At 38.6% G+C, this 13,634-nt stretch overlaps 2 protein-coding genes across 2 annotated transcripts in view; both read right to left on the bottom strand.

Annotated features, from left to right (window-relative positions):
* The window catches only part of LOC105329683 (calcium and integrin-binding protein 1), a 179,798-nt gene that overhangs the window by 115,091 nt on the left and 51,073 nt on the right, over window positions 1-13,634 (bottom strand). The gene's annotated exons all lie outside the window — the stretch shown is intronic.
* Window positions 531-6,305, bottom strand: LOC117691911 (uncharacterized). Its single transcript, XM_034478827.2, has one exon. The coding sequence runs from the start codon at window positions 6,303-6,305 to the stop codon at window positions 531-533; it is 5,775 nt and encodes a 1,924-aa protein (XP_034334718.2).

Here is a 13,634-nt window from a genome sequence, read left to right as displayed (position 1 = left end):
TACCCCCCCCCCCCCCCCCACACACCAAAATTGACAATAATTACATATACGTCATACAAATGTTTACTTTTTTTGTAAGTAAATCTCTAAAGATGTAAATAAGCACTGCAAACAAAGATGTGTGTATTTAATATACTACTACATTACACTTAGCTAGATAAAATGTAATCAGAATGAAGCTACAAGGGGTGAGTGGTACAAATTTACCAATTTGTCGCCATACACACAGAACACCAAATAAAGAAACTGTTCCGGATATGAACAATAAACTTTCAATCAGTTTTCACTTTTAATCGAACATGTGTCAAAACGAATACACAACGTTTTTCTAACTAAGAAATAATTGGCATTCCGAACCCGATGTATTTATCTTCGGAACATTCTCCCCTCCTTGATTGCTTGCACATCAACAAAATTACCTGATTTTGTAATTAAAATACAAAATATTAAGACTTTTTCATTTTAAACATTAAAAAGTGATGCATATATTTAAACGTCATTTGTGACAGCAATGTTTGAGACAATTAAGTTTAGTCACTGAACTCCAATGGACACAGCTTAGTTATTGGACGGGTCATCGATTTCTGGCCGACTTTCACTCTGGCAACGCGCACATGTCCATCTTTGCCTGTATGAATTTCTAGAATGCGACCTAGCTGCCAATGTCCTCTAGGTAAATTAGGTTCAATTATGAGAACAATGTCACCTTCACTAATGTCTTTGCGAGTTCGATTCCACTTCTTGCGTACATTCAGTCCTGGCAACCATTCGCGCATCCATCGATGCCAGAAGTGTCTCACAAGCTCCTGGACTCTTCTCCAACGTTTCCGTGGGTTGAATTCAGTTGTGTCCACAGTTTCCGGTGCGAATAATCCCCCCACCTGCCCGTGCAGGAAGTGGTTAGGAGTCAACGGAACATCATCGTTTGGGTTTGCCGATTGGTAAGTCAGGGGTCTTGAGTTGATCAAAGCTTCTGCTCCTGCAAATGCTGTCATCAGCTCTTCATCTGTAACATCTGCTGACCCGATCACTGCATAGATAGCTCTCTTCGCTGCTTTAATCATGATTTCATGGACACCTCCAAAATGAGGTGCAAGAGGCGGATTAAAGTGCCACTTGACTCCAAGGTTTGCTGTAGATTGTTGAATCTTTGTGTGGTCCAATAATCCAACTAGTTCCGTTAGCTCGTTGTTGCCACCAACAAAATTTGTTCCATTGTCCGATATAACTTCTGTAGGTAGACCTCTTCGGCTAACCATCCGGTAAAATGCGTTGAGGAACGAATCTGTATCAAGTCCGAAGGCAACTTCTAGATGCACTGCTCTTGACATCACGCACGTGAAGAGACATAGATATCTCTTATCTCGCCGTTTTCCGCGTCCCTGCTTCGTAATGAAAGGTCCTCCATAATCAACCGCTGTTCGAGAAAATGCGTGTAATGGCTGCTTTGTACGAATTGATGGAAGGGGACCCATCAGTTGTTCTGCTGGTCTGGCTTTGTTGCGGCAACATTTATTGCATTGTCGTTCCCACTTCCGTATTTCCTCTCGTGCGGATATTATCCAAAACCGTGATGAGATCATAGATAGTGTGTGATTTGTTCCTGTCACATGTTTTCCTTTTTCGTGGTGATACTTGATAATAAGTGTAGTGACACGATTGTTTCTAGGGAGAATGACAGGGTATCGAACATCATATGGTAAATATTCTGCATATTTCAAACGTCCATCACACCGCAGGAGTCCGTCTTCATCAATTACAGGATTCAGACTCAATAACTTGCTGCTCTGGTGAAGAGGTTTGTTCTGTTTCAACAATCTGTATTCACAATGAAACTCACATTTCTGGGCTGTTCTAATGATTTGAGTTTCCGCCCCTTCAACTTCTTCAGCATTCAATTCACCTTTACATCTATCCTTGATGCTCATTCTGCAGTTATTTACAAAACGATTTATCCAAGCTTGAATTCTTACAAGCCGTATCCAGCTGGAATAGGATTCTGGGTTCAAACAACACTCTGTGTCTCTATAGCCCACTGATCTTGCCAAGAATGAATATGAATCATTGACAACTTCTCTGCTTAACTTCTTTCTTTCCTTGTCAGAGTCCTGTTTTTCAACTTTCTGATTCGGCCACTGTGATTCATCCAAGGTAAGAAAGTGAGGCCCACTCCACCAGACACTGTCTTTCTGTAACTGTGAAACCGTCACTCCTCTGGATATCATATCAGCGGGGTTGATTTCTGTTGGCACATGATGCCACTGCTTTGGATTTGAGGCCGACTGTATCTCCCCAATACGATTTGCTACAAAGGGCTTAAAACTTCTACTTTGTGCCTTGATCCAGCACAGCACATTCATGCTGTCCGTCCAAAACGTGCACTGGTCACCATCCATCTCCAGAGCACTTGTCACTGAAAGCGTTAGCCTTAATCCCAATATTGCACCCATCAATTCCAGTCTAGGTATGCTGACTGTGGTAAGTGGAGCTACTTTGGATTTTGCAGTCACGAATCTGACTGATACACTTCCATCGTCATAGATACACCTCTGGTAAACTACAGCTCCATACGCGTCCTGGGAAGCATCAACAAAGGTATGAAGGTAATTCGATATAATCTCACCATTAGATAGACGTAGACATCTCGGTACTTCAATAAGCGATAGCTCAGTCAATTCTCTAAACCACTTCTCAGCTTTTGATATGAGGTCTTCGCTCAACACATCATCCCAGTCAAGACCTGCAGTCCACATTTCTTGCAACAAAACTTTAGCTCTTATTGTGTACGGTCCTAGGAATCCCAAAGGATCAAACAGCATTGCGATTTTCCGTAGAAAGTTCCGCTTTGTGTAAGTAAAATCATCCTCTGGTGGACTTGCTTTGAATGTAAAGATGTCATCTTTGGCCTTCCATAGCACACCAAGGGTTTTTACGGATGGTAAGCTGTTGTCATGCAGGTCAACTTCGGGAACAACATCTTCTGGTGGGATATGCTGCAGTACACCCACTGAGTTTGATAGCCACTTCCTGGCATACATGCCGGCCTTTTCCCACAATGCGGATAGCTGCCTGTAGAGTTTGACTCCATCTTCCTCGGTAGATACTGAATCCATACTATCATCCATGTAGGTGGATTTCAAAACAGTCTCTGCTGCCATAGGGTAAGTTTCTCTGTTAGTCTCAGCATGGGTCTGTGCTACAAACTGTGCTTGAAATGGCGACGAATTTATTCCAAATACAACACTGCTAAATTCATACACATCTGGTTTCTCTTCTGTATTAACGTCACGCCAGAGAAATTGTTGATAAGGTCTATCATCCTGTGGAACCTTAATCCTTAAGTACATTTCTGCAATGTCACATACTATTGCCACACTATTTCTTCTAAATCTTAGTAACACATCAAAGAGTTCATTTTGAAGTTTTGGTCCGCAGTGAATCATGTCATTTAATGAGACACCACAATGCTTTGCTGATGCGTCGAACACAATACGTGTCTTTGTTGTGCTCTTATCTGGCCGGATGACAGGAAAATGTGGAAGAAACCATTTTCCGGACTTTTCCTCATCCTGATTAATCTTGCGTATGTATCCTTTCTCCAGATACTGTTCAATAGTCTTTGAGTAAGAATCTCTCACTTCCGGGTTCTTCATCAATCGCTTTTCAGTGTTCTCTAAACGTTGTAGTGCCATGTCGTAATTACATGGTAAATCAGGCTTTTCTTCCTTCCAAGGAATAGCTACTTCATAATGATCATCAACAAACTTCAATGAATCTTTCACTTTTTCATACACACTTCTCTCCTCTAGACTAAATGACTGTTTCTTCTGTGGCTCACTGAAATTTTCCATCTCCCAGAATTTACACAAAATCTTGTCCGATTCATTATCACTTTTCTGATTCTGGATAAAGTAAGTTCTGTTGAAATGAGTTTGAACACATATCTCATTGCTACCAGGAATTTTCCCGACACAAGTCCATCCTAATGGAGTAAGTCTGGCCACTGGTTCATCTGGTCGACCTCTGATCTCTTGATAAGCATAATGAAGTTCACTCTGGTCCATTCCAATCAGAATATCCACCATAGAATGTTTACCCACTCCTGGGAATTCAAGTCCTCTCAAATGGTCCCATTTGTGTTGATATTTTCTCCAGTTGATTACACACATATCACCGGTAACTTTGTCAGCTGTTAGGGCTTCCACTTTAGTCTTTGTCCTCCCATCATCACTCTCTATTTGGAATTCTACTGGCATAGTTTCAAATGACTCAGTTTTGTCATTAAGAACTCCTACGGTAATTCTCTGTAGTTTGCCATGTAAACCCAATTCTGCTGCAACATCTGCATTAATGTAGGTCCGTGTACTGGCATCATCCAGCAGTGCGTTTACTCTCATTGTCTTTGATCCATTTCTTACTATTACTGGAATGGTTCGTAGGGCGATAAATTGTGGCTCCCCTCCATGACATGTCAAAGTTCTGTCTTGATTCACTGATATCTGGGTATCAACATTACTGTTTTCAGCAGTTCTTACAGAAGAAGTTGGTCTCTGTGGATTTCTATAGGGTCGAAATTCTGGAGCATTCTGGTTCAACACTGATGCAGATAGATCACGTTGATATCCATCTGTGTTTTGGTTCACAGCTCGATTTTCAATGTGCAATAGTCTGTGATGTGTCTCGGTACAATGGTCAATGCCGCAAGGTCTGCTCCTTCTACATGTCTTTCCCAAGTGTCCTGACCCCAAGCAACGAAAACACAGCTTCGACTGACGGACAAAGTTCCATTTCTGGGACACTTCAAGTTTCTTGAACTGCTCACATGACCATATCCCATGTTGTCCTTGACACATCTGACATAGTTTGTTGAAGGTCTTAGTGTTTGTGAAAAATGATCTTTGATGAACATTAACATGATTTCGGTCACGGCTGCACTTTTTACTATCAAAGTTATTGTTTGAATCAACCTGTAGACCATACACAGTCTCGTTTGCCACTGTTCGGAATTCGGATTCCTGCAAGATCCATTCCCTCAAAGATTCCACTGACTCAGTCTTTTTCTTCTCATACACCCATCGGTGGTATGTAGACAGCAGGGACTCTGGGATTTTCTTTTGAAGTTTGACGTACAGTGATCCGTTCTTGAGTTCATCCGTTCTACCTGCATCCTTTAGGTTAATGACTGCTATGTCCAGAATGTCTGCGAATTTTTCCAAATCCTTTGAATTTCCTGCACGTATAGGTCTAAAGGAATCCAACTGTTCAAGATGTCGCATGACTTGCCGTCGTTGTCCTCCGAACTTCCGCTCAAGACGATCTTTGGCTGCTTCATAGGCGATAGCGGAATGTCCAAGGTTTTCTACAGCTTTCAAGGCTTCACCGGAAAGATACTGTCTTAACTGTAAAAGTTTGTATTCTGGAGTCGCTGGAGCTTTATCAATACATGCTGAGAAGGCAGCTTTCCAACTCTCGTATGTCCTTTTGTCACCATAAAAGACAGGAATCGATACACGCTTCATCTGTTTCCACAAATCACTTCCAACGGTAGGGCCATTCACAGAATCATTGGTCACTTTAACCTGTTTCTCAGATGATGAGGGAATGTGTGAGTCTTGATTAACATCAGTATTTTCACAGTCCTCTCTTTCACAATTGTCTACATCTTCAAAACCATCATTCATTCCACTAAAATTCCTTTGTGCTTCATTTTCAACTTGTTCCAGTTCTCTGTATCCAGCGTTGATAGATTCATTCAACTGTTCATGTTTTGTCTTAAATTCTTCCTCCAATTCTCTTTTCGTTTCTTCAAATTTGCGCACCTCCTCACGAATAGAGTCTGCTTTTTTCTTGGCCCGAATTTCCTCTTCATTCACAAAGTATTCACTTCCATGTAATGAATCTGTCGCAACACTCGGCGGATCACTCCTTCGTGCATCTAGATAATCCTGAACTCTGTCTTGACAATTTTCAAAATTATCTTCAATCATTTCAATTTCTTGTTCTGTCTTTGATAGTTTTGTAATGTCGTTTGCCTTCTTGTACTCCGCGGAAAGCGACAACAAGCAATTAATGAGCGGTTCTTGTAAATCAATCAGGCGTTCTCGAGCCTTACATAATTCCCCACGACTAGGTAAATCAGAATCTAATAAGTTCAACAAGTGATGCTTAGCTCTCGTGAATTGTGACTTAGCTTTCGTTTTCTCACGTTTCAGAACGTCGATATCTATCTCTGGATCCGCCGTACTCTCCTGATTTCCCATCATCTGCATTCCTGACGCTTCTGCTTTTTCCTCCTCGTCTCCCATATTAAACCACGCTCTGCTACCACTTTGTTCCGGATATGAACAATAAACTTTCAATCAGTTTTCACTTTTAATCGAACATGTGTCAAAACGAATACACAACGTTTTTCTAACTAAGAAATAATTGGCATTCCGAACCCGATGTATTTATCTTCGGAACAGAAACTGTGAGTGGTGTGTGGAATGCATAAAAGATGGCGGCAAATTATCTCAAATAATCAGTGCAAAAACCAACAAATAGACTCTTATTTGTTACATATCCTGCAAAAACATTGATAAAAAATGTTATCGTCCCATAACATAGCCGATTATGTAAATGTGTATATATGGTCAACGTACATGTAATTCTAATATACAAGAAGGCTGACGTATCAGGCGGGGATCCAGAAAATTAAATTTCAAAAATGATCGGTTGAATTACATTAAATGCTTTGAAAATTGTTTTAAACTATCGCACGGGTCAAAATGCATGATAGAAGCTATGTACAGTGCAATTGGAAACTTTCATTTTATATCAATATGTAGTATTACCTATTATAACAAATGAGAGTATAGCACAACTGCCACAAGCAATACATGTCCTTACCGGCACCCCCTCCCTCCCCATAAAAAATGAAACAATTGTCGTTTTATTTGCTAAAATGTGTGTGGTTCAAAATTTTTCTAAAGGACATACCCGATTAGAATTGAAAAAGAGTCGTACGTTTAAAACTAATTTTGTGATAGTCTGACTTAGTTTTATTTTTAGAATTATTTAGTTATTCATTCATTCACTTTTTCCATCTTTCACTCTTTGCGCTGCACTAATACTAACAAGTGTGTGTAAACTTAAACACCCCTATTATAAATAATGGTATAGTCCGTTGAGGTTATTTATTTCAGTGGTGTGGATTATTCCATTTGAAGATAGGTATTTTTATATTTACGGTTTGTGATTGGTCAGTATTGGTCACTACTGATACAGTTTGGCGGGAAATATTCTTTTGTATTCTGGTTCTGTAATTCTTTAATTGCAACCAAGACTTCTAGCCAGACAGGTGTGTTTCAGACTGAGACAAAGCATACAGACTCAGACCTGTAAGTTATTCTTTTAAAACATAATTCTTTAAATAAATACAATTCTAAACTAGATTAAAATAAATTAATAAAGTTAATATATAAGTATGAGTATGTAGAGTGAACGTTTTGAATACAGTGCAATGTAAATATCAGTGAGCAGTATATGTCTTATATATTTAATTGTATAGTAGACAAGATCTTATATATATTGTATAGATTATAAATAGGTCAAGTCATATAATGAGCCTGATCCGCTGATTGATACTACGTATATGCAGTGTCGTGCACCTAGTTCCATAAATTGGTAACTATCTGTTGAAATTCATTATTGTAAATAGTTTTCATATAATCTATATATTAGAGTGATGTTTCTAAGAGTTGGAAATATTATTTAACATAAAATTCAGATTTATCGGTTATTGCGATTAAATGTAAACCGATATAATTGACCTATAAGTAAATGTATGTTATACATGTTTGTGATGTCTATAATGTTGTGTTGTTATAGTGGTGTGCTTATATGTTTTATGTATTGTTTTAGGGTGAAACGATTAATGCGACGTAACGCTCAGAATATATATAATATAGAACCCTACAATCGTCTTGGTGTTTTGTTTTATTCGTCCAAGAACGGTTACAAAAATGGCGCCCAACGTGGTTTAGGATCAACGGCAATCTGGTGGACGTCCCCCGCACGCCCATTCCCGTGCAAGGACGGAATTCCAGACGAGAACATACAGGCCGACGAAGACCCGCCAAAACAATCCGTGGAGTTTCCCGCACTTTGGTGACGTCATCTACCGGAAGTGTTTATTCGAGGAGATCCACGTGTGTTACTATTCTCGTCCTCGTGTGTGTTGTGTCTTGTGTTTTGTGAAATCTTTGTAAATGTGTTGTGAAATGTATATGTTGTGTACATGTTCATAAGGAATTTAATCATTGATTGGTAAGAAATTTCTATTGCGCATCACAAACTAGTTGTATGTTGAAACGTTGATATATATCACGTGATTGCGATCAGCTGTTGTCTACTTTAGTAGGTCAATTCCAAACTTGTGTAATTTTTGTCATATTTTCTTTGGCCATATACTTTTTTTTTTTTGGTCATTTTATATATAATCAATTGTAAACAAAGCAAGAAAGACGTACGAAAGAGCAAAAATTTATAAAAACTTTGCTTGAACTAAAATCCGGAAATATCCGAAATCTTAATTTTTACAAATATTATACTTTGACATTCGACCTTGACACTTTGTAACAACATCCGGTGAAAACAAAGTTGACAATTCTTGGTGCAAGTCTGGTGTTTATTTGATAATCAGTCATTGGTATTGAAGTTCTGGCTGGTCTGTTCGTCTTCTTCAGATAAGAACTAATCAGGTTGATTTGAATATATCACAATAAATAGTATATTTTGTTTTACAGCAGCTTAAACTTGGTATTACTCTCTATACCCTGTGTGAAAAGAGTGTTTACTAACATTGCACTTCATTTCAGCTCTCTCATTTATCATTGATTATTAGAGTATTATAGAGTAACGGTTTATTTGACATTGTCAGTTCATTGTGTTTGTCTGTCTGACTACATCGAAGGTAATTATGCCTATCATGGAGTAAGGAGTAAAGTATACATGCAATTGGTGTAAGATATTTACAAATATATTGGGTATATTTTGTGTTTTGATATTCAGGTTATTTGATTTCAATATTTAAGTAAACGCGTCGGTTTCTTTATATTAATCAACTCGTGTCGGTTTCTTCTTTTTCGTGTCTATTTCATTCCGCTTTTGTATTTTTTTTACATATTAAGGATTTATTATTGGGTAATTAGTAGTAATCAGTACTGAGATAACTTAGTTATTTAGTTAAAACTTACTTAAATTTAGTTAATTTTTTTTCAGAACTTATTGATTGAATTTGACTTATTGCTCTTAACTTTAAATTAATTAGTATAGAATTATTAATTGGTCTAATTAAGTTATTTAGCAGTTAATTAGTTTATACATTTTTTTCTTTTTCAGAGTTTATATTAGAAACTTAGTTTATTTATCCAATTAAGTTAATTTATCAGATTATTCAGGGTTATCGGCTTAGAATTTAGTTAGAATAGAAACTTATTTAAGTTATTAGTTCAGTTATATAAGGTGTTGAATCATCATGTCAGAAGAGGACCTTACACAGGAGGAACTGCAAAAGTTAGCTAAATCTTTCAAGGAACTTGGAGTAAAACCAAAACTAAAATCTGGAGAAGAACTTAAATCCTGGTTGATTAGTTATGCTAATTGGGCGGCACCAAGGACATTGCAGATGGACATGCCTCAGGATAATGATGCATCAAGTAGTCCAAAAGAAACAACATCATATACCACTAACACTCCGAAACTGCCATTCTTTTCTGGAGATAAGAAAGGCGAAACATCATATGATTTGTGGCGTTATGAAGTTGAGTGTTTGATTAGAGATGGCGTTAAGACATCAGCAGTTCTGCAGAGCATCAGAAGATCACTTCGAGGAAATGCAGCAAGAGTCCTGATGCGACTCGGAACAGAAGCATCCATTGATGAAATTTTGCAGAGATTTGACAGCGTCTATGGAATTGTTGATGACAATGAGAATCTTTTGTCCCAGTTTTACAGTGCATCTCAAAAAGAAAATGAAGATGTTTCAGAATGGAGCTGTCGATTAGAGGATCTGTTAAATAAGGTGATACAAAATGGTGAAATTGTTCCAACAAATACAGATCAGATGTTACGAAACATGTTCTGGAATGGCCTTGCAGAAAACCTAAAGGACATAAATGGCCATATATTTAAAGAGTGCATTGACTTTGATGAATTAAGAAAGGCGATTAGGAAGGTAGAACAAGATAAGATTAGACATAAAGATGCCAGTAAGAAAGCCACTTTCCATCAGACTGTTACCAGTGATTCAAAGATGGATGAATTGAAAGCAATGATTCAAAAGATGGACACTAAAGTGAATCAGATGAAAGAGGATATTGATGTTGTACGTCAGAAATATCAAACTGAGAAACCACATAATTCAAGATTTCAAGGTCAAGGAGGATATTTTCAGGATCAACAATATCAAGGAAATTATAGAAACAGAGGAAAAGATTACCCACAAGAGAGAAGAAATGAGGGAGAAGTTGTTTGTTATAGATGTGGACAAGTTGGACATATACAATATGGCTGTCGTGTACGCTTGGACCACAAAAGAGATTTAAACTCACAGCAACCTGCTTCGAGACGCGGACGCTAGGTTGTACTGATAGACAGCGTCAAGTTCCAGGAATTTTTGGAGATAACACAGAAGTAACGATAAGAATAAATGGAATACCTACAGCAGCATTGTTAGATACAGGATCAACAGTTTCCACTATTTGTGAATCTTTTTATGAACAAGATTTGCAAGATGTAGAAATTCAAGATATCAGAGATTTATTTGAGTTGAAATGTGCTGATGGCAGTAATTTACCTTATAAAGGTGCGATAGAGCTAGATGTCATATCAGAAGGATTAGGAGATGACAGACAGTATACATGTTTATTCCTGGTAGTTAATGATACAGATTATCACCAGAAGGTTCCAGTATTACTAGGGACAAACATTCTTAATTCCATAATGGGAGGAATAAAGGAATGTCATGGAGAAAGATTCTTACAGATATCAAGACTGCATGAGCCCTGGTATTGGACATTTCGATGTTTAGCATTAAGGGAAAGAGAGTTAGTGAAGAATAAATACAGACTGGCAGTAATCAAGTCTGCGGAAAGAAATCCCATTACTATCCAACCAAATTCTGAAGTGACAATAGAAGGATATGCAGACAAGATGTTTCCTTATAAACAGACCATGGCAATTATTCAGACAACAGAGAAATCAGCAATTCCTGCAGATTTAGACATCATCCCAAACTTAGTGGACTATAATCCCCAGAAGAGAGAGACAGTGTGGGTGACTGTAAGCAATGTGACAACAAGGACTGTCAGGGTACCACCTAGAGCGATTATTGCAGAAATTCAGCCAGTCACTGTGGAGGACATACCAGAATTTCCTGCAGGAGACAACACGTCCCAGGCAGTAGACTTTAATATTGCCCAAGACAACCTGACAAAGGAGGAATTTGCCATGGCCAAAGAGGTGATAGCGAGAAATAGAGACATTTTCTCCTGGGGTGAGACAGATATTGGCCACGTCACCACAGTCAAACACAGGATAGAGATGACGGATAATACATCTTTTAGACAGCGTCACAGGCGAATACCCCCATCCATGTTTAAGGAAGTCAGAGATCACATACAACAGCTACTTACAGCAGGAATCATCCGGAAATCCAAGTCGCCATTTTCCAGCAACGTTGTCTTGGTGAGGAAGAAAAACGGAGATTTAAGGATGTGTGTGGATTACCGACAGTTGAACAACAAGACCAAGAAAGATGCCTATGCCCTTCCAAGAATTGAGGAGATCCTAGACAGTTTGTCAGGCAATTCCTACTTCACAGTTCTAGATGCCAAATCTGGATACCATCAAATAGAAATTGAGGAGAGCCACAAAGAGCGCACAGCCTTTACTGTTGGCCCCTTAGGCTTCTTCGAGTATAATAGGATGCCCTTTGGCCTTTCGAACAGCCCGGCTACATACCAAAGACTTATGGAAGACTGTCTTGGAGAATTGAACCTTAACATCTGTTTTATTTTTCTTGATGACATTATCATCTTCTCAAGAACATATGAAGAACATCTAGATAGACTTCAACAAGTATTTGACAAGTTAAGGGCAGCAGGGTTGAAGCTTTCCCCAAAGAAATGTAATTTCTTTCAGGAAAGAGTCAGGTATGTAGGTCATATAGTTTCGAATCAAGGTATTGAGACAGACCCAGAGAAAACGAACAAAGTTCTTAACTGGCCCATACCTACAACTCCAGAAGAAGTTAGGAAATTTTTAGGTTTTGTCGGTTATTACCGCAAATTTATCAGAAACTTCAGCAAGATAGCAAGACCTTTATCAGAGTTGATGCCCATACTAACAGATAGTAAGAGATCAAGCAAGAAGAGAGGAAAAGTCTGGAAGTGGGGAAGTGAGGAACAGAATGCTTTTGACAGATTGAAGGAAGCATTAGCAACTCCACCTATACTCGGTTATGCTGATTACAGCCTGCCATTTGAACTGCACATAGATGCAAGTAAGATTGCTCTCGGCGCAGTTCTATATCAGAAACAAGGAGATGTGAAGAGAGTCATCAGCTATGCCAGTAGGAGCCTCACTAAACCAGAACAAAACTACCCCGCCCACAAACTTGAATTTTTAGGACTGAAGTGGGCAGTATGCGACAAATTTAAGGATTAATTACTAGGGAGTAAGACTAAAGTCTTGACGGATAATAACCCTCTTACTTACGTATTGACCTCAGCCAAGTTAGACTCTGCAGGTCATCGATGGTTGGCTTCTTTAGCTAATTTTGATTTAGATATTCAATACAGACCTGGATTTAAGAACTCAGATGCAGACGGACTATCAAGACTAACTGAACAAACTAATGACATGTCTTCTATTTCAGATGAATGTATGAAATCATTATGTCAATCTATTCAGTTAGAGATTCCTTTTGTAGAGAATGTATCTGTAGATTCAGAATTAGTTAATCAGTTAAATTCTGAAATTTCCCAATTTCAACAGGTTGACTGGAAAGAAGCTCAACAGAAAGACCCAGTATTACAGAAGTGGATGCATTATGTCAAATCAGGTAAGAGACCCCGAATGAGTGATCTACCAACCTCTGCTCTTTCTCTAGCACTTATTAGGAATTTTCATCTATTAATTATGGAAGAAGGAATCTTAAAGAGGAAAGTTACCATAGATGATACATGCATAAAACAGATAGTAGTTCCAAGGGATATGATTCCAGTGGTGTTGAAAAATCTTCACAATGATTTTGGACATCAAGGACGTGACCGTGTAACATCTCTGATCCGCGACAGATTCTACTGGAACGGTATGAATTGTGATATTGATAGATGGATCAAGAATTGCCATAGGTGTCTACGTAGAAAGGTTCCAACTAACCAGCGAGCCCCTCTCATGCCAATCCAGACATCATACCCCCTTGAATTGGTGTGCATGGATTTCCTGACACTTGAACCATCTAAAGGAGGCTTCCAGCATATACTGATCATTACAGATCATTTTTCCAGGTTTGCTGTGGCTGTGCCCACGAAGAACTTTACAGCTAAAACCACAGCAGAGGCTTTCTACAACAATTTCATTACCAATTA

The sequence above is a fragment of the Magallana gigas genome, chromosome 1, assembly GCF_963853765.1.
Source record: "Magallana gigas chromosome 1, xbMagGiga1.1, whole genome shotgun sequence".
NCBI classification, from domain to species: domain Eukaryota; kingdom Metazoa; phylum Mollusca; class Bivalvia; order Ostreida; family Ostreidae; genus Magallana; species Magallana gigas.
The sequence above is the reverse complement of the archived record's forward strand: the minus strand, read 5'-3'. Positions and strand labels throughout refer to the sequence as shown.